Here is a 22,410-nt window from a genome sequence, read left to right as displayed (position 1 = left end):
GTATGGAATTGCCTGTCTGAAGTTCTGGGATGGGACCTCCCACGCACTCACCGCTTAGGTTTACTCCACATACTTGAAGGGGTTGGTGGAAACATATACAAACGCCACCTATTGCTCTTGGGACTGGTAGTGGCCAAACGAGACCTAGCCAGAGCGTGGAAGGGAGACCGAGCCCCCCCCCATGTGTATGGAAGGCCGGCCTGGACTATTATATGGGACTGGACCGACCTGTGTTTGAGGCGAGAGGCTGCCCCCGTAAACACTTCAAGATCTGGAAGAGGTGGGCGGACTATAGGGAGCTGCCTCTAGATCCCCCTGTAGAACATGAGGAAGAAGTATAGGCTGAGGTGCCTTGAGGGCCTGTTTTACTGTGTCATGCCTTACGAACGAGTATAACTGAGTTTCTACTGCACGTGCATGGGGTTAGGGAGGGATAAGGGGCGGGTAGTGGGGCAGTTGGGCATTGGGAGTTGGTGGGGGCAGGGGTAGGGGAGGGGGCTACTTTTCTTGGTTTATTCTACTCTGGATTGGTTTAGCTATGACACTGTAAACTGTATTACAATGTTTGGTGGAGCTCTCCTGGTTGTGGGGAACCACTTCTTTTACTCTGCTCAGCTCAATCAAATAATAAAAAATTTTGTTGTGAAAAAAAAAAAAAAAGCTTATATAGAAACATACAAATTAAGGAATGGCACAGCAGTCAAGGCACAGAAATATACTCCTTTTCCGAAACCTGTGCACATGCAATCAGGCGGAATGGTGTCATTCGCAGTGCAACACAGTCAATAGATGAAGTTGGAAGACCCACTGGTCCAATGCTGTATGCTGGGGCGGGCAGAGGAGAATCTGAATGACATTTAAATGGACCAATGGATGAAGAGGGCTGACTGAAAACACTTGCTTGCACATATGCAGGCATTTCTATTATGATTTTTTTGTACAACACAAGGCTGGCAAACAGATAAAGATGCTTTAGGCAATAACTAAAAACAGTAATGTGGGCATGCTTCAAAAGTGCATTGAACACAAACAAAAGTAATAAAATGGGTTGTGTAAAAAGAAGAGGTAAAAAAGTAGGTTAGAACACTGAGCGATGCAGAGTGGCAAATGCATATTGCCTTATACAGAAAATTAGATGGGGAAAATAACTGGCTTCTGCCCTCCCCACCCCCCAAAAAAACAGCAAAGCGGTCCTCAATGTCTTTCATTGATATATTGGCAAAGAACCCTTTGAAGGTTTGACTGCAGCTCCTATTGATTTGAAGAGTTTGGCTTCATTAAGAGTCGAGGGGAAACAAGGGCACGGAAAGGCATTGCTTTGGCACCTTGTCTCAGTAAAGATGCTTGCATGGGTGCCATGATGATGGCAAAGGGGTCGAGTCTCCCTCGCATCAGGACCACTGGGGTGGGATGGCTAAGTTTAGGTAGTGCGAGGCACACTTAGTGTCTCACTTAAAGTGTGAATGGGTTGGGCTCTGGTGGCAGTGGCGGCTCCTCTGCTAAGGCAGACGAGCGTAGCCCTACTGCTAGCAGCAGTGAAATAAAGAAAACATAAAATGATAATAAGTTGCTGTTATTATCATTGTATGTTTCCCTGCTGCGGCAGCTTTGTGGGTGGGTGGGGCTGCTCTGCTTACAGGGCAGGGGAGGAGTGGTTTGGACTCCCAACCTGTGCATGACTGTAGAGGGCCGGCTAAACATTTATGCACGCTTTTTCTTTTCTCAATGCAGGCTGCATTACAGTCTGCATTGAGAACATGCCCAGGCACCCATTCCCTGGCTGAGCACTGGTCCACGACGCTCAGACCGCAACGTTGTGATTGGCTCAGGGGAGCCTGGGAGCTGGATGCTTCCTTCTTCCCTGTTCCGGCTGGAGAGATGAAAGAGGGACGGCAGAGGAAAGGCTCGGTATTCAGGGACGTTTTAAAAAAAATGTTTACATCCTCTCCCCCCCATTTCACCGCCCCCCCACCCGCGATCCCTGCTGGACGCCACTCTCTGGTGGGCTGGTGATAGTGATGACTCCACAGCTGCACAGCGGCCAGCCTGCCATAGAATTCTTGCCGCTCTGGTAGGGAATTTTCACTGAATCTGCCCATGGTGATACTGTGCAAACATATTTGGAGGAAACACAATGGCGGACAGGCTGTCATATATATTTTGAGTTTTTTAGGAAAAGAGGGGCATATTACCAACAAATAGCGATATTTATCGCTAAGTAGGGTTAGCGGCAATATTTTTATCGCTGTGCATCACTGTTTTTTATTCCTGAGATAACTTGCTATTAGCAAGGTTTATCTCAAAAGCGATAAAAATCAGGCGAAATGCGTGAATATCACTGAGAATACAGCGATATTCACGCATTAGCGACGAAATGCTCTTAGCCATGTTATCCACCTCCCATTGGATAACATGTCTAAGAACTGGTCTGAGCAGGCGTTGGTTTTTGGCGATAGCGGGAATATTTCCATCGCTACGTCTGCCTTGCTAATAGGCGATAGCGACGTTAGCGACTGCTTTCAGTCGCTAACAGGTTGGGTACGCCCACTTTGCATGTCATTAGTGATAAATATCGCTGACATGCAAAGCGGGCCCCAAACCGCTCGCTATCACCTAAAAGCTGTTGCTAACCTTAGCGACAGCTTGCTAATAGAGCTGGAAAAAAGCCTAGTCTCAACTCCCCTATGGTGGAGACCACTGTACTGTAGGAGGCCTTGCCATTGAGTGGCAGTCGTCTCTGCCCAGGACCAGTGTATTGGCTCTGATAACTGCTTATTCTTGAGATAGCGCTGCTGGCTGCATAGGCAGGGACACATTTAAGTCGGTATTTGCCCCATGTGAACGAGTCCCTGTCCCATTTCACCTGCTAAGGAGGATTTTGAATGCAGTAGGAGGCGAAACATGTAATCTTGGGGCATATTACCAACCAATAGAGATAATTTTTGTCTCTAACTTGTTTAGAGACAAAAATTATCGACGCAAATTGGCGATTTTTATCGCAGATAAACCTTGCTATTATCAAGGTTTATCGCAAATGCGATAAAAAAAACGGCCGCAATGCATGAATATCGCTGAAAAGTCAGCGATATTCATGCATTACCGAGCAAATGCTCTTAGCCATGTTATCCACCTCCCATTGGATAACATGGCTAAGAACTGCTCAGGGCAGGTGTTAGCTTTTGGAGATATTCGTGCTTAGCGCGAATATCTCCAAAAGTTGGTAATAGGAGATAGCGATGTTAGCGACTGTTTCCAGTCGCTAACATCTTGGCATGCCCACTTTGCATGTCATTAGTGATAAATATCACTGACATGCAAAGCGGGGCCCAAGATGGTCGCTATCTCCTTTTAGCTGTCGCTAACTGGTGTTAGCGACAGCTTGGTAATAGGGAGATAATTTTATCTCCGCTTTCTTGGCTTTTAAAGCCAAAAAAGCGGAGATAAACCCCCTTGATAATATGCCCCCTTGTGTTGTCACAAAATGTACCACATGAGCCTATGCATCCCAAAATGATTACCATCAGATTACCACTTGTATAGCATCACCCTCAGATGGCATCAAAACTCCTGGTCACTGGTGCCTTGTGCATTGCCACAGTGAAACATGCAGGTCATGTCTGGCAAGTTTCCTGCAGGCACTGTGGCATATTTTTACTACGAATTGAGTAGTCTCTTGCTATTGTAAAATACAGGTGCTATTAGCAACCATTGTAGATCTCAGAAGGACAAAAAATAAGGGGGCATATTACCAAGCAATAGCGATATTTATCGCTATTGCTTGGTTAGAGACAACATTTTACCGCTGAGCTGCGGCGATTTTTACCGCAGATAAACCTTGGTATTACCTTGGTATTACCAAGGTTTATCGCAAATGCGATAAAAAACGGCCGCAATGCATGAATATCGCTGAAAAGTCCCCGATATTCTGCATTACCGAGCTAATGCTCTTAGCCATGTTATCCACCTCCCATTGGATAACGTGGCTAAGAATTGCTCAGGGCAGGTGTTAGCTTTTGGAGATATTCGCGCTTAGCGCGAATATCTCCAAAAGTTGGTAATAGGAGATAGCGATGTTAGCGACTGTTTCCAGTCGCTAACATCTTGGCACGCCCACTTTGCATGTCATTAGTGATAAATATCACTGACATGCAAAGTGGGGCCCAAGATGGTCGCTATCTCCTACTAGCTGTCGCTAACTGGTGTTAGCGACAGCTAGGTAATAGGGAGATAATTTTATCTCCACTTTCTTGGCTTTTAAAGCCAAAAAAGCGAAGATAAACCCCCTTGATAATATGCCCCAAGATCTCCATGTCAAAAGTTGCTCTCAGACATGTACAAAGATCTCTATGAGGTGGTGCATACCCTACTGAGCTATACTGACGTTACTATGTCCTCCTTGTCAAACAAATATTATAGTGATTGGCACCAGAATTGCGAGCAGTCGCAGCAAAGGGGGCATGGTTTCTAAAACACACGGGGCTGACTAGATCCCGCTCTCAATCTCAAGGTCTCGGTTTATGCAAATTTGCTTAATTAATAGGAAAATCTCCACAGCTATTGAAGCCCAGTTACATACATTTATGTTAATTATGTCCTCCTTAAAGTGTTCATCTTCTGTAGTTACAGCACTCAAGCATTAATCCTGTACCATTGCCCAGTGTTCATTTCCGGTCTGCCAAGCATACACTAACCCAACAGTTGAAGCAGTAAACAGAAGCTGCAGAGCTGAAATCTGGATTGTGGAATAGGTCACATTAATAAAACGTGTTCAGTTTGCACTAATCCTTCAAGGTTGAATGCAACTGGTCACTGCCTGAGTAAGGGCCAAACCCTACATGGTTTCAAGAAGGTCCGAGTTGTTTAGATTCTGATCTGTCGATCCATAGACTGATATCGCCCGCTATAAGGATGTCCTTAGCTCTCTAGTGGTAGAAGGTCAGCTCAAGGACTTCTCCAAGAATGAAGTAGCATAGACTTCGTACCATGGGTCACTGCAGAAATTAGGAGATGCTTCACCATTCCAGCCGATCATCTTGAAACCAATAGTGAGGAGATGGTCAGCGTAGGTGATTGCATTATCACCGAACCAGGTTTCTCCTAGTTTCATCATGTGGCAGTGGGTTTAGTAAGTTGTATAGAAAAGAGTACGGTCACCCACTCATGGACAGAGACCGGTGACATTATAAAGATCAACATTCCACATAAGATTTTCCAATAAAAAGTGCTCTCACCTTATTTCTTGTACAGCTTCAGGGTTGACCTCAATGCTTTCTCCGAAGAATACGGGACACATTCTGGGCCTCGTGTCGGATGTTGAAGAGCTGAGAAGGAGATAAGGTATCTAAAAGGAGAGAGAATGGATAGTTATTTGGGGGAAAACACTACCAAGCCTTTACTTTCTTTCAAACTCAACAAGGAAAAATGTTGACAAAAGAAAGCAATGCAAGTAATGCACTAGCCTAGATAATTTCTCAGTTGACTGACAAAGGGGGTCTGGTCTTAAGTTGTGAAGCCATTTAAACCTTTCTTACTTCCTGAAGGAAGTGACAGGTACAGACGAAAAGCCCCTGGAGGTTTTACCTGAACCTTACAGTATTGTGAGAAAAACTCCACTAGTGGATTTTACGCTGCATTTTTCTTTCTCTCCTGAATTTAGTGGCTATTCCATTAACACCCAACCCTAAGGCGAGCTTTAAGCCACCATTGAAGCCACACCGAGGATGCTCTGTTAATTTAATGTACCTTTAAACTGAATATAGCTGACCCCCATGAGTATATCCTGGGATATTTTCTTGGGCTCTCCGATACACCCATAGATGCAAATTGTATCCTCAAGCCATTTTTAACTACTCTGTGAAAGATTTTCATACACAAAGCTTATATAAATTGTGGAATTGTGACCACATGGTTCTGGCAGAATTGTAATATGTATTATAAAGAACGTATTACTGCCCAGTCAATTCCAGTTTATTATAATCCTGTGTAACAACATCCCGCTTATCCATGTCAGAAGGATAAATTAACATTGCGAGGTTCCAAACTCATAATCTGCAGGTTACGCCACATTGTAGCAATGACCGATTAACTCACTGAGCCACCTTGCCAACTTTATCTATACAACCAGTAGTTTTTTTTACTTTGGTCATAATTCTTGTTCTATTTCTATTCGGTCCACGCTCATGTTTTTTTTTTAATCAGTTCTTCTAGCAATTTTTCTCCATCTAACCTGGTGCCAGTTTAATTACTGTTTCATCTCTAGTTCTGCAAGTGCATGAGACAGAGGCATGCAAATGTCATCTTTTTATGACTCCGAGGTGGAAATTATTACCCAGGGAAATTATGTTTCACTCTAAATTATAGTAGACACTTTTACAACCATGAGGTCAATATTCAGAACAGGATATATATCTGGGTGGTGGCATAGGCTGTTGTTTAATTGTAAAACTCTGACATAGACACAAACTGAGAGATAACCAAAGTGTGGGGGGCAGAAGATAATAAAACAGGTGACAATGCGATAGACATCACTCGGAATTCCCTGCTAACAATGAAAGCTCAGAGTAGCTCTGACCTCGACAGAAACCGTGCCTTTTCTGCAAAGTGCGCCAATCTACAAAATTTTGCAGAATTTTACGCAGGAACCAAATCATGCCATCACAGATTGAGAAAAGTAGGATACAAACTCTTACATAAGTTTATTATTTAGCCAACTGTACTGCTTAGAGGATGCTGAGAACACCATAACTGCATTCTGGGTTCAAGAATGCGTGTACATTTTCTCCCTAAAAGCCTAAACCTCTGCTAGAAACATCGTAAGATGAAAACGTATTTCTTTCAGAAACCCATTGCTTACCTTCTGGAACCCTCTATGTTGCCTTCACTGTCCTGTAGTTCTCTAGGAAAAGATGGAGATGGACTATCTAATCGTTCCCAGTCCAAGATGATGGACGCACTTAGGGGCTTTATCTCCGCTTTTTTGGCTTTAAAAGCCAAGAAAGCGGAGATAAAATTATCTCCCTATTACCAAGCTGTCGCTAACACCAGTTAGCGACAGCTAATAGGAGATAGTGACCATCTTGGGCCCCGCTTTGCATGTCAGTGATATTTATCACTAATGACATGCAAAGTGGGCGTGCCAAGATGTTAGCGACTGAAAACAGTCGCTAACATCGCTATCTCCTATTATCAACTTTAGGAGATATTCGCGCTAAGCGCGAATATCTCCAAAAGCTAACACTTGCCCAGGAGCAGTTCTTAGCCATGTTATCCAATGGGAGGTGGATAACATGGCTAAGAGCATTTGCTCGATAATGCATGAATATCGCTGACTTTTCAGCGATATTCATGCATTGCGGCCGTTTTTTATCGCATTTGCGATAAAAATCGCCGATTTGCGGCGATAATTTTTGTCTCTAAATAAGTTAGAGACAAAAATTATCTCTATTGGTTGGTAATATGCCCCTAGATTCGTATGACTGCTTGATAGTTGAAGATGGCACCTGTACTACCAGTGATGTCACTTCCTGTTTTCTGGAATCTTGCATTTCCCATAGTTCGTCAGGAACTGGACTATATCATTATGCCCAACCCAAGATTGTGGGCACAGTGGATTCCAATGGTTGCTCTCTAATCCAAGATGGCGTCTGCACTTCCTGTGATGCCAGTTCCTGTTTCTTTTTAGGTCTCGCCTGGCGTTAGCAGCGCACATGCGCTACTAACTCCATGCGAAGGCCTTTTGGAATCAATACGGATTCCAAATGTGCACGCGGACGGACAGAAGATGTGCACACGGGAACTTGATGCTTTACTCTCGGCAGGAGATGGACGCACTATATTTTTTACACTGGCGACATCTTGTCTTCTCTTCGCTCCCCCCCTCATTCTTTCTCAGGTTGCGCTGCAAGACGTCGTTCAAGACACCGTGTACACAAATAGAGACGACTGCGGCCTTGTGTTTTCTTTGACACTTCTTTGTTCGCTGGCGGTGTCCTTGCTGCGTGGGTGCCGAGAGCCACCAGACACGGGGAGCTTGTCAGATAGGCAAGGGTGCAGGCCATGATGGATTCCTACCTAAGCCAGGTAGTTTTGAACACACCGTTGGCAAGGAAGGGCAGCTGGTAGAGTTCTATCAAGGCGTAGTGCCTAGATTGGAGGGTCCAACTAGCCGCTCACAGTTAAATATTTTATTAGCCCAAAAAATGACAATATTATCCCAGCAGTCATTCGTTTTGTCCAATGCATTTCTCCGGTTTTAATGTTGGTGACCCTCACTAAAACTTTAAACATTGAATGCAACTAGTTGAAGCATTGAAACCTGCAAAACAAAGGCATGATGTGCTACTCGTCTGACATATTACAGAGATTTCATATGGGAACTCAAAGCTCCGCCTCCTTTCCATATCCCAACCCCTCAGATATCCCTTCATTGGCTGGTCTTATTATAACAGCCTAAAAGTCCCGCCCTTCCCCCAGGCTCAGCCATCTCTGAAGCCCTCCCTCCTCACTCAGATGGGAAAAAAGATTCAAAGGCTGGCAGGTCTGGGTCAGCAGTCACAAGCAAGTGGAGGCTCGCCCAATTTACAACTGTGCGCCATCTTTGACCTTCTCCAAGGCGTCTCCTGTGGACGTCAGTAACAAGGTGTGCGCAACAATCACAAGCACAATGAAGCGCACCAAGCCGGTCATTGGTCAACACTGCGTTGTGAAATCTACATCGTTGCATTTTGACGTTGCAGCATTTCTGATTCTGCCCAACAGATCGACGTCCCTGACCAGTGAGGTGGCCACTCTGGAGTCAGGAAGAGGGACTGACAGCGATGCAGTCACCATTTTATGGTTAGTCCATTTGTTTCTAATGGTTATTTATGTGCCATCAAACATTCATACCGATTGGCAGACTCTTGCTATGCTTGCGACATGCATCGTGGTAGACAACTACTACCCTGCTGCCCCTCTATGTGGTGTTCCTTTCTTGTGCTCACAACACAAGCCACTACCAACTAGTTACGAGGCTGGCCTGCCCAGCTCTTTCTATGTTGTAATTGTGGTTTCATGGTCTCTTCCAAGCCCCCCATAAAATGATCCTCTCTCTGGAATGCATCTCAGCAGTTCTGTCATATCATAGAGGGATTGCTGTCTGTGGATATGTGTGAGTGTCCCCTCCTCAGCGTGTCAGAGTGCGTAGATATGAGTGCATGAGTGTACTGTGTGTGTATGTTAGAAACACTGAATGTGTATGTAAAATTAGAGATTCTTTTCATATGACGCCTCCCCACTGAGGCAGCTGTTTCGCTATACAAGTTCACTTAATAATAATAATAATAATAATAATAATAATAATAATAATAATAATAATGGCCAGATTATCTGGTACATAAGGTGACCATCGGTGTGTATAATAGCACAAAGACATGGGTGGCTCCTCCACTAGGGCGTAGGAGCGCCACCCCACTGGAAACATAAAATGATAAAGTTACGATTTTATGTTTCTGCTTCTCGGACTGCGAGAAAGCCAACGAGTTTAGTTGCGGGCAGGCGGGTGGGTGGGGCTGCTCTAGGGTCAGGGCTGGGAATGGGAGGAGTGGTGTGCCCACACCTGAGTGAGCATGACTGGTTTGGTCGGCCCTCTGAGGTCGCCCAAACCAGTCATGCGCATTCTGCCTTTTCGCCATGTAGGCAAATGGTCGTGCCATTAGAGCTTGGCTGGTTGGCGTCCCGACCAATCACAATGCTGCTTGAGCAGCGTTATGATTAGCTTAGGGTAGGGAGGGAGCCTAGGTGGCTGCTTCTGCTTCCTGTGCCTGGAGAGCAGAGAAGACGCCGGACCCGGGCAGGGAGGTTTAATTATCTTTATTTTTAATTAAATTACCCCTCCTCCCCATGCGACCCCCCTCTCCCCGCGCGACCCTGCACCCCCCCACCCACGAGTCGTGCTGGCCGTGACTGCACAAAGGCATATGGTGTAAGTACCTATGGGGCTAAGGCTTGACAGATGTTGGGTTAATCTGGGCATAGGGTGCCAATGCCTAGAATGCGAAGAGATTACCTCACTAGATGAAGGCACTATATGCGTTTCCTATAATCGGGACCACTGGAATTATGTAACTGTTCGGCTGCTGAGGTCTTCGCATAATTATAGATTTGCCGCATTTGCCACATAATCCATAACCCGAAGATTTTTTTTCCTTAACTGTTTCTAGCTCAAAAGGCTCAAAACTTACTAAAAACTCAGTGGCACGTTTTGCCATGCACTGGATGGCCCTTTGCAAAGTTTTTATGGTCATCTTTCTGTTCTTTATTGCTATATTTGGGTCTTAAACTGGTACTAAAGAGGTGCAACTAATGCCCAGACAGCGTTAACGAGTTTATATTGACAAAATAATTAAGTAATACTATCACAAAATGTGCATAAGGCCTTTTATTTGCCTTTTATTGCTGCAAAATGTACTCAATCCTGCCGCATAATTTGGCCCTCCACTGCCACATAATTTCAGTGGCCCTGCCAATAACGCAACACCGCACCCCAGCCAAGCATAATCCATCCTTCCAACCACAAACCCTTGCATACATCAACATACAAAACCACACCACAAACCTCACACCCACCAACCCTCCACAATAAGTGACTTTAGAGGCAACAATATAGAGGCAGCGATTGAGTGATGTCATAATAGGTATTAAACGCAATCGGACATCAACTCACAAAGGAACATTCTAGAATTATTGGGGCAGATTTACAAGTCCCTTGCGCCACTTTTTCACAGCTGTTGCGTCACTTTCGTGACGCAGCGGCGGCGCAAATCCAGCGCCATGCTGCGGGGTATTTACAACGTGACGCATCTGGGAGATGTGTTACGTTGTAAAGCCCTGCACCACATCTGGGCGATCCGGCGCCGGAACGCCTCCTAAAAGTGGCTGAGTGAAATATACACAATTGCACTCAGTCACTTTTAAGGCCATGCTGCGTCAAAACCCTGCGCCTGCTTGAAGCAGGTGTAAGGATTGACGCAGCATGTTAGGGATAGGGCACCCGCGAGCCTTGCTGGAGCTGCGTCGCGCTTGCGACGCAACTCCAGCAATGCACCGCCTTTCCGACGGGGGATGTGACACGCATTTGCCCATCCATGCGGCGCATCAGTGGTGACGCACGAGTGGGCAGATGCGTCGCAAATCTTCTGGCGCATCCCTGCTCATTAGCAGAGATGCTCCAGAAGTAGTAAATCTGCCCCATAGTGATTTGGTACTGCAAGCATAAAAACCTTTATGCCTTGTCTTTGGACTACCCCGACTCTTGTGTGAAGCCCCGGCCCTTCAATTACAACAAGGACTTTTAAACATTTTAAGTAACTCGCCAAAAACCCTTAAAAAACAAATATTAAACATATGCTTCTATATCGACAGTATACAGAAATAGATTTTTTTCAAAACAATATATCAGCTTAGCTGTTTTAAATGTAAATATAGTTTCTCTTCCTTTTTACTTGACAATGAGCAACTATGAAGGCAGAATATGCCTCAGACTGATGTGTCGATGAAAGGAAAAAAGAAAAAGTCTCGCCTCAGGTTTTATTGTTGGTGTGGGAGACAGGTATGTGAGGGCATAGACGGCGCAAACCCAGTTCAAAGACAGAGGTTTTGCGTTGATGCCAATCACCAGTGGGAAAATGCTGTCTTATGGCATTCCTCGCGGCTCCGCTGCGGCCCATTCCTAATAGCGGAATCTGTCAAAGGAGGCTAAGTGCCTTTTTAATGACTTTCCACATAAGCGCCGTCAGCTGGGACGGAAACAATCCTTGCTATGAAGTGAGATGTGACGGAGAGATATCCGTCATCCAGGAGCCTCCAGGTTTGCCAGAATGCTCTCTTCTGGTGAGGTCTTGTATGGGCAGCAGGGAGATGCTCTGAGGTGGCTGCTATGGGGAGGCCTGGAGGAGGCAAAGCTCGCCTCCTGAGCAGGCCTGGGTGTAGTTCGCAGAGTTTTGCTACGCCAAACTCCGCTAAGTTACAAAAAAACTCTGCAAAGTTCCGCGAGTGGCGGAGAGCAGTGTGAACTGCAGTTTGTGCTGGTATTCCTGCAGCTAGGGTAAAAAGTATACCCGATCGGCAGATCGCGCTCACAAACTTACCTTTCGCGATCTTACCGTTCGTGATTGCGAGCGAGAAAAAACTCTGCTGCACATCGCGAAACTGAGTTTTCTGCACTCCGAGAGCTCCGCGGAGTGCAGGAAACTCCGCGAACGGAGCGAAGTTCACCGCCCCGCATACTCCTGAGACCGGGGCGTGTAAACATTGGACCCATAGGGACAAATCCATGCCAGGTTTCCAGGATAGCCACTCACTATATAAATAATAACATCCATTTACAGCCATGATGTATACATGTCTCTTGGGGATGAATCTGGCATGGCGCCAACCCAGAAGTAGGGCAACGGTGGACACCCCAGTCTTACAGACTCTCCTGGCATAGAGGGCTGTCGCAACCCGGCCTTTTGCTCCAACTCTTGAGTAGGTAAATACATTGGGGCTTATTTACAAGCCCCTTGAGCCCCCGGTGCGTCACTTTTTTTTACGCACCGGCAGCGCAGTGTGCTGGCCCATATTTACCCAGCCACACAAAGCCACCATGCATGTCTTTTCATGGCCTTGTAAATACGGCCCCTTTTTACGCATCACTTTGAGTGAAAGGGGCGTGACATGGGTGTTGCTGAGGGTGTCCCCACACAACACCCATGGATTCTGCTATTTTCCCAGATTTACAACATTTTGCAAACCTGGGAATGTGTCAAAATCCCATGCCTCCCCAGGAGAGGGGTAAGGAGGCGCACCGAGGAGAAATTCTTTTATTTCTCCTAGTTTTTTCCTCTTTCTATGCGTGCTGCATTCTGCAGCACACATAGAAGGAGGAAAACACTGTCAAACATGAAACATTTTTGTGCAGGGAGGTGTCCGCAACGAAAGTGCTGCAACGCAGGCAGCCTTGCAGCATGGCAGAGGAAAGCACAGGGATGCGTCATATTGTTGTAAATATGATGCATCCCTGTGTTTTTAAAATAACACAGCTTGGTGCAGCAAAATGGCTTGTGGCGCCGTGCAGCACTATTTTGTTGTAAATGAGGACCGTTGCATTTAGGTCCATTGTATGTAAATTCATCTTATAGATATGCTGTAAGCAAATGCTGAACGTACAAGGCTGTCCCCAAAATGGTGTTTCTTGAAAGGAAGTTTTGGCCTTAAGACAGAAGGAAAGTGCCCACAAGAACAGTATCAAGTGTCCTAGTAAGGTCACAGATGTGAAGACCTGACCACAGTGTATTGTGCTGCACAGAATTGTATTGTGCGGTATAGTGTTGCTGCACTTGTGCTACACTTTCTAAAACGCCTGAAGCACCTTCATGGTGATTGGATATTTGTGAAAGTGCATTGTTGGAAGACTGTAAGGCTTGTTATGTGGCCTTTGTGGAAAGCGTTGGATGTCGTTTATGAGGCGTACTACAGGGTCCAGTAAACTACTACAGCATTTTGGAATGAGGTGGTGCTGAAAAGTGCTGGAACAGGCGCAGCCATGAAAAAAAAAATCTTTCTAGGCGTGGTCTGTTTAGAAAGTGGTCTGAGGTTTCCTGACGGAAGGGATTGTCAGCGTGGAACCAGTCTAGAAGAGAGTCCTAGAGTGGTGCTAGGTGTGACGGTTACGTCAAAGTAAAAGTAGTGTAGTACGGAGAATAGTTCAAGGTTCTATGGGCAGAGATTCCAAAGTAGCCATCAGGATCCTGCATTCTGCACTCCCTGGAGCCTTCAAAGCAGATAAAGAGGTACCCCTGGCATAGCCAACAAACAGTAGCACCAAAGTGATGGCAGAGTGCACTCTTTGAGGGAAATCTATTGAAGGGAAAATGCTGCGAAGGGATCACATGCAGTAAAACTATCACTCGGTAGCGCCATTTACTTACGAGACCAGTGTTGGGCTGGAGTCCTCAGTCATTCCCAGATTCCTAACTTGGGTTGATGGGATTAGAAGTGGCACCTGTTCTTGAGGCCATATCATCGAACGATGAAACCATCCCTATTATGGACTATGATTTGGAGGCAGTGGGCAAGGGTTTATAGGCACTGGGCAATGGTTTGGAGGCACTGAGCAATGGTTTGGAGCCATTGGGAAAGGGTTCGGAGGCACTGGGCAATGGTTTGGGGGCACTGGGCAATGGTGTGGCGGCATTGGGCAATGGTTTGAAGCAGGTGAGCAAGGTGTGCAGGCACTGGGCAATGGGTGGCAATAGCTTGTAGCCATTGGACAAGGTTTGCAGGCACTGGACAATGGTTTGGGGGCACTGGGGCAGGCAATGGTTTGTAGGTATTGGGAAATCATTTGAAGGTACTGAGCAATGGTTTGGAGGAAGTGGGCAATGATTTGGGGGCATTGGGCAGTGGTTTGGGGGGCACTGAGCAATGGTTTGGAGCCATTGGGCAAGGGTTTTGAGACATAGGTCAATGCTTTGTAGGCATTGGGCAAGGGATTGAGGCACTCGGCAATGGTTGTGAGGCATTGGGTAAGGGTTTTGATACACTTTTTGTGACGTCCTGGTGGGGATAACCCCTTGGACTTATTTACAAAGCGGCGTTAAGCCACTTAATGTGGCTTAACGCCGCCTTGTCAATAATGCCCCTTTGAGGCAGCAGAGTAAAAGGGGTGAGCAATCAGTGTTGCAGTGAGCAACACCCATTGCTTTTTTACTCTGCCCACTATTTACAAGGGTGGCGTAAATATGGGGTAGCGCCAAAAATAAGACCAGGGAAGACCTGGTCTTAACCTGGCGCAACTAGGAGAAATTTTAAATGTCTTCTAATTTTTGCTGTTTCCATGTGTTCTTCATTCAACAGCACACATACAAAGAGCGAATCGCCAGTAGTGATTGTTCATGTGCAGGAAGGAAGGCCAACGAGGACCATGGGTTGCCCTGCTGCAAAGCCTTAAACCCAGAACGATAATGGGGGTAAATGCAACTTACCTGAGGCAAACAAGTGGCCTTCTGTGGAATAAAGGGGAGTTCTCCTGGGGAAAAAGCCCCCTCATGTTAGCGAACATCTTTTGGCATATTTGAGGCATTTAGTAGCCAGTTATATAGTCAAACAAGTGCTACTTGAACACAAATTGGTTACGTTTTGAGAAGAGACTGTGAGCGAGTTTCTGAAGTCAAACATGGGCCTTCTTCCGAGTGAAAATGTTGTAAATTTTGCAAGTCCAGTGAGTGAAATTAAGGAGGACCAGTAAGCTCTTTCTAACTTGCGTATTACTTTTACTCAATACTCAAGGTACACATTTTATGAAGGATGTAAGGCTGAGTCAGATTTGCCAGGATTCGATCTTATGACCTGACACTCACCACATGTGTCAGCGGAAAACGTTCAACTCGTTGAGCTATCCTGCTGCTTTTTACACATAAATATACCTTTTTTTATTTTCACATTAGAATAGAATACTTTTGAACTTCGTTTCTTTTGAGGCCGTCATGCTAATAGTCTGTGAAGGGTGCCACTGAGGTGGTACTGACTGGCCCTTCGAGTGTTCTCTGCAGCATCCTTTCCCACACACCTCTGGGTGACCATTAATTGGACCATCTGGATCTGGAAGCATATGTTCCACCCGCCTCCAAGAGAATACTAAATACCAATACAGTATGGGTCCAATTCACAGCACCTCTAAGTTCAACTTACATATGCAAATAGCCTTTATTGTGATTCACAAAACATAAATTTACATTTTTAAAAAGATTTACTGATGAGTATTTTTCTTGTGAATATAACTACTTGCAGGCACAGGGACTGACGGTTCCTAAGCACGAATGCTCTGAAAGTTTAGAAACACTCACAAACTCACCTGCTGGTGGCATTCACAGAGCTTCTCTCAACCCACTGCCATCCTTGAGGCAGTCAGAGGTTTATGATGAACTCATAGTAATGTGTTTGTCATCAGCCCTGCACCTTCTAATGCTAGAAATCTGGGGCCTCATTTATGAGCCCTTGCGTCACTTTTACGCCGCCGGTGCGTCACTTTTTGTGACGCACCAGTGGCGTAAAAAATGCACCTTGTTGCTCCATATTTACAAAGTGACGCATCTTGGTAGATGCGTCACTTTGTAAACCCCTGCGCCACATTATACCTGCGCCAGGTATAATGTATGCAAGGGGGGCGTATTGACGCAAGGAAGGGTCGTAGAAGTGACGCAGTGAAATCTATGAGATTTCACTGCGTCACTTTTAGGGCGCCGTTGCGTCAAAATCTTGCGCCTGCCTCACAGCAGGCGTAAGACTGACGCAGGCCCTTTCACATGGGGCTTGCCCCATGTGAAAGGACGCATTGCTGGAGTTGCGTCACTTTTGTGACACACTCCAGCAATGCGTCCCTTTTGCACTTACAGATACGTCACAAATACTGATGTATCTGTAACTCCTTGCGCAATGATGCGTCATAATGTAAATATGATGCATCATTGATGTCGCAAGGAGGGCGCAATGAAAAGTGACGCATCGCTGTTTTCACGCAGCGATGCGTCACTTTTCATAAATGAGGCCCCTGGAGCCGAACTACAATTCGGGCGCATTTTCTCTGTTTGCCCTGTTACGCATCTTTAAACAGGTGCACTGGGCGCAAACAGGGAAATTGCGCCCTATTATGATGAATGTGCTGCCCTCACTGCAGCTACGAACCACCGCATTCATTGAAATACAGTGACTGCTTTCAAGTCGCTCCGCGTTTCTCTGTGCAGGTGGCAACCTGCCTGCACCTTAAAAAGGGGAGAGACATGCCATAGCAGGTAGGTGCAATGAGTGACTGTACCTGCCTGCACGTGGATGTCTGGGGGTAGGGGGGCGGCTCATGGAACACCCCCTTCATCCCACCAGATGAATTGCCTCAAGGGGCGCACTCACTGTGCGCCTCCTCTTTGTGGAGTATTTTCCGTGCACCTTCTAAAGGGATGTTTCTCTCTGCGCCCTTGTCCGTAATACAGCATGGGCGCAGAGGCAAACGGAGTTCCTCGTTTGTGTGGGGCCACGCCCCTATGTAATTAATGGAATGTCCTCTCACAATAGCGATGTCGCTGCATGTGCTCTGGCGCCAACGGTATTACAGAAGGGGCCGCACAAGCATCTGCTTACCTTGTTCAATAGGAGAATACTCTTAATCCCTTAGTAATTACAGATTCCCAGAGTATCAATAGTTCCAGGTATGAAATTACTGCATCAGTGAAGTCCAAATGCACTAAAAATAAAAACTAGGGCAGGTGATATGAGCGAATTTCCCTAAGCCTACAGGAATTCTTGAAATTTTGGTAACATAATCATCGCGAAATTATGTTATGGCAAAGCCACAAAGAGACTTATAAAATTAATAAAATAACATATTTAAAAAAATGTTTGGGGACTGCGTGCACACTGTTTTAAGCTGTGAATGAGCTCACACGTGTCCAGTTCCCTGGCTTTAATTTACTTAAATGAAATTGTCGCTTTTCTAAACTCCACGTACTTCTGCCTTCGCCTTTCTTTTTCTTTTTGTGCGGCTCTCCATTTCAACGTCTGTGGAGAACGTTTTGTAAAAATGTGGCGACGAGGCAAGCAAGAAAATTAGCAGATGTTGACAGCTACGGACGAAAATCTGAAGGCAACGCGCAGCCCTCTTTAACAAGTTTCATATTTTATTAGAAAATATGGAAAACTGAACACTTTCCAGTCCTCTGGTGTTAGGTAACTGGGTGACCTTTTCTCCTCCACACACTGGAAAAAGCAACATCTACTGGTTGTACAGAAACCAGACAGCGTGTCTGAGTCACGCAGCATTGTTGTGCTACGGAGTCTCCATTCGGGCTCTCAGGTGGTACAGCAAGCCACAGAGTGGCGAAACACGTCTCCGTTTTCTCTTAATGACTAACGTGTACTTTATTTTTTTTTTAAATATTATTTCAAAACATTTTGATGAGTATTTCAGAAGGTACCATACAAGCGCATGTTAATAAAATTCAAACTATTGTTAAAAAAAAGTGGAGTTTGCACTGAAAAACACTTTAAAATCCAGCCAGACTAAATGGGAAGGATGATTTCTTATCAGAAGGCCAACTACACCCAGGGAGGCAAGGGCCAACCACGGCTGCTCTGATTGACTGACAACAGCCTATCATTATGGCTTAAATCAGGGACCCACGCTGATTGGATGAAAGAGCGACCAATCAGATTGTAGATGTTTCAAAGTCTGATGTCATCAGTTCCAGTTCTTACCCTTGTGGCATACTTTTACTCATTCAGCACTATCGGTATCTAGCATATGTTGCCATGTGGATTATTGGCCCTTCTATGATTCCCCCCTCTATTTGGTGTACACATGCGGAGCATCCTGCTGCTCTTATGGCTAGGCAGGTGCTGTGTAGCTGCACAAAAGTTGTAGTCTATCTTTTACATAGCCCCACCCATCACACCACCAGGAGCTGCCCCCATAGCTGCACCTCGGTGGTCACCGCACATGACATGAAAACACTTCCTACGTAGGCTCAAAACAAGAACACCGCCCTTCCAAACACATACCCACCACAGTGTAGCATGCTGTCCATGCCAGTAAGTGCTTCAGCACCCCACACATGGAATCAGAATACGGCCATAGTTTAGGGGCATCTGATCAGAATAGCCGTGGAAAGAACTGCCCATGACATGTATGTGATACAAAAGGGGATGATGGACGGAGCGTTTGAGCAAATCAAACACTCACCCTCAGTCAACTGATCTGGGTTTAATCCATCACCATTCTTTAGCTCACTCCGCCACCCCAGTTCAGACATGGCCATATGCAAATCAGTCTGACCCTGTGCCTCATGGGAACAGTCCAGCCCGAACTGCCAAGCCATGTCATCCCTGGACTGTAAACAAGCATCCTGGGACCTGTTTCGGACTCATAATCTTCATCAGCCAGGCTCTCTTGAATTCAGTGGCAAAGTGAGCAAGGGACTCACGTCTGAGTATACCTTGCCAATTTAGGGCGAACAAAGCGATACAAAAGGGGATGATGGACGGAGTGTTAGAGCAAATCAAACACTCACCCCCAGTCAAGTGACTGGGGGTGAATGTATGACAGTGTTCTGCATTCTCTCCATCAATAGTTATTTTTGCATTTGTCACCCCGAGTGGGACGGGTATGCTCGGTATGGGACGGGTATGCTCAGACGTGAGTCCCGTGCTCTCCATGCCACTGGAATCAAGCTATCCTAGCTGAAGAGGGGTGAAACCCTGAAACCGGTCCTAGGATATGGCTTGGCAGGTCAGGCTGGACTGTTCCCATGAGGCACAGGGTCAGACTGATTTGCATATGGCCATGTCTGAACTCGGGTAGTGGAGTGAGCTAAAGAATGATGATGGATTAAACCCAGATCAGTTGACTGGGGGTGAGTGTTTGATTTGCTCAAACACCGCTCCGTCCATCATCCCTTTTGGTATTGCTTTGTTTGCCCTAAGTTGGCAGGGTATGCTCAGACGTGAGTCCCTTGCTCACTTTGCCACTGGATTCAAGCTAGCCTGGCTGATGACGGCTGAAATGCAAGAAACCGGTCCCAGGATGCTTGTTTCCGGTCAAGGGAAGACATGGATTTGGCTGTTCGGGCTGGACTGTTCCCATGAGGCACAGGGTCAGACTGATTTGCATATGGCCATGTCTGAACTGGGGTGGCGGAGTGGGCTAAAGAATGGTGATGGATTAAACCCAGATCAGTTGACTGGGGGTGAGTGTTTGATTTGCTCAAACGCTCCGTCCATCATCCCCTTTTGTATTGCTTTGTTCGCCCTAAGTTGGCAAGGTTTGCTCAGACGTGAGTCCCTTGCTCACTTTGCCACTGGATTCAAGCTAGCCTGGCTGATGACGGCTGAAATGCCAGAAACCGGTCCCAGGATGCTTATTTCCGGTCCAGGGAAGACATGGCTTTGGCAGTTCGGGCTGGACTGTTCCCGTGAGGCACAGGGTCAGACTGATTTGCATATGGCCATGTCTGAACTGGAGCGGCGGAGTGAGCTAAAGAATGGTGATGGATTAAACCCAGATCAGTTGACTGGGGGTGAGTGTTTGATTTGCTCAAACGCTCCATCCATCATCCCCTTTTGAATCACCCTGACATGTATGTGGGCCAGTAATGTCACTGTGGTGGTTGAACTGCTGCAGAATACTGTCTCCTGGTCCTAAAACCCACCACAGCCGCCAGGAACTCTAGGACACAACTTAAAGGGGTCATCCAGTGAATGATGTCACAGTGCATCTCAAAACCCCAGCTGACATCATCAAACAGAGCAACATTCAAGAACGCATATTATATTATTGGTGATTGTTAAAGATGCAGGACTGGGCAAAGAGAACTGATTTTCTCTACACTGCACGGCAGTGGCGGCTCCTCCGCTAAGGCGGAGGAGCATCGCCCACAGGAAAAATAAAATGATAATAATGATGTTATTATCATTTTATTGTTCGCTACTGGCTGGTGCTGTAATGGTGCAGGTGGGGTGGGGTGGGGCTGTGCTGGCCGCAGAGCAGGAAGAGGAGTGATGGACACTCTGTAAAGTGCTCATGGCGATTTGGCGGGCCGTCTTCGACTGACCAAACAGTCATGCGCACTTTGCATGTTTCCCACCAGGCTGTGGGGAACATACCCAAGCACCTAGTTCCTGTCTAAGCACCGAACTATGGTGCTCAGACCAATCAAAACACTGCTGCTAGGCAGTGTTGTGATTGGATAGGGGAGTCTAGGAGCCTGGGTGCTTACTGTTCCTGCATCGTGTACATGAAGGAGAGCACCATGGAGGAGAGCCGGTCGCCGGGAAGGTAAGTGCATTTTTCGTTCTTTTTCCCACCTTTTATTTATTTTTTCATAAGTTCCCCTCCCCGCCCTACCCACTCCACCACTACTCCCCGGTAGCAGCCGCTACTGTTGGACTGGCCCTTTAACTTCAATAGGAGACTTGAATCATTCATCACATTCACTTCTTCTGTTACCAGATGCCAGGTGCTAAACACAAACAAGGAGACTCCAGCAGTATCTCCCCTTCCATGAAGCTCAGCCCATGATTAACACACTGCACTTCAGGGGGCTGAGCAACTGCAACAGCTGCGGATGGGACCACACATTGTTTTACCACACAGGCACTCAATGGGCTGCCAAAGTGCACATCTGCCTCTTCAAAAGGCACCAGGCTGGCTAGCAAAGGACACATTGCACACCATTCACCTTTACGGTTGCATTGCATACCTCCTTGTACCCTCACAACTTATCACATGCCACACCCATCACACTTCTTACCCTCAGCTAACCTCCACCTCATTACTGTGCTCAGGATAAACTAAGCCTCTTACATACTTCACATCTTTCAACCTTATGCATCCTTTTCATTGGAACGCCAAGTCACACCAGTGTAAAAACACCCCCTTCTTGGCTGAATAAAAACAAGAAATTAAGTTGCACTTCCTGGCTCAAGAATGACCAATCGTTTTGAACTCTAAACCCCCCCCCCGACTCTTCCTACATAGGTAACCATGAACATATCTGTAAATGTGCTCATTTCATGCATGTTCTGATGTTAGAATGTGCCTGTATTACGAAAATCACATCACCAGCTTGTAACAATTAGTTACAAATATAGAGTGACATCAAAATGCTTCTCATGGGACCTTTCCTGTGGAAGGAGGGAACCATGTTTGGATCACTGACATAATATTGAATACACAAATATAGAATTACCAAAATATCGAAGAAAAAATATAGAACGCAAAAATACCGAATTCCTATCTACAAACAGGTAAGTACAAAAATATCGAATCAAAAATATAATTAAAAAAAATAAAGTTAGTCAAAATATCGATTTTTTAAAAATGTCTTAAAAGTATTTTAAAATTAATGAAATAATAAATATAACTTTTACTATTACCACTCCAGTGAGTGCAACAGTAGGGAAAGCGTTGGATAGCGTAGGGGTAAACATTTCTATTCCCACTCCAGAGAGTGCAACAGTAGGGAAAGCGTTGGATAGCGTAGGGGTAAAAATTACAATTCGATATTAAATTACTTACCTTCAATTCGATTTTTTTCTCCACTATATTCTGTCCATTCGATATTTTGTCCATTCTATATTATGACTTCGATATTTTGGTAATTCTATATTTTGAATTCGATATTTTGTCTTGTTACCCCATGTTTACCTACTAGGTCCTTGGATCAGCTCTACCTCCCATTGCCAGGAGTGGCTGTGGGTTAACCATTGGAGATGGAGATTGAAATGGCAAGGACCACCCTACCCTGAGACCAGGATGCCAACTCGGGCCCTATGGCCTCTTTTATGGACAGTGAAGGCTTAAGAAAATTCAGTGGAGTTGACCCACACAATACACCCCATGTTCAC

The 22,410-nt window shown here is 45.8% G+C and overlaps 1 protein-coding gene across 1 annotated transcript in view; it reads right to left on the bottom strand.

Annotated features, from left to right (window-relative positions):
* Positions 1 to 22,410, bottom strand: part of RFLNA (refilin A) — a 97,952-nt gene that overhangs the window by 6,333 nt on the left and 69,209 nt on the right. The window contains exon 3 of the mRNA XM_078667630.1: positions 5,232 to 5,341. Within this exon, the coding sequence (XP_078523756.1) occupies positions 5,232 to 5,341 (110 nt within the window). The remainder of the gene's footprint in view (positions 1 to 5,231; positions 5,342 to 22,410) is intronic.

This window comes from Lissotriton helveticus, chromosome 11, assembly GCF_964261635.1.
Source record: "Lissotriton helveticus chromosome 11, aLisHel1.1, whole genome shotgun sequence".
Taxonomy (NCBI): Eukaryota; Metazoa; Chordata; class Amphibia; order Caudata; family Salamandridae; genus Lissotriton; species Lissotriton helveticus.
This window is presented reverse-complemented; position numbering and strand designations above follow the sequence as displayed.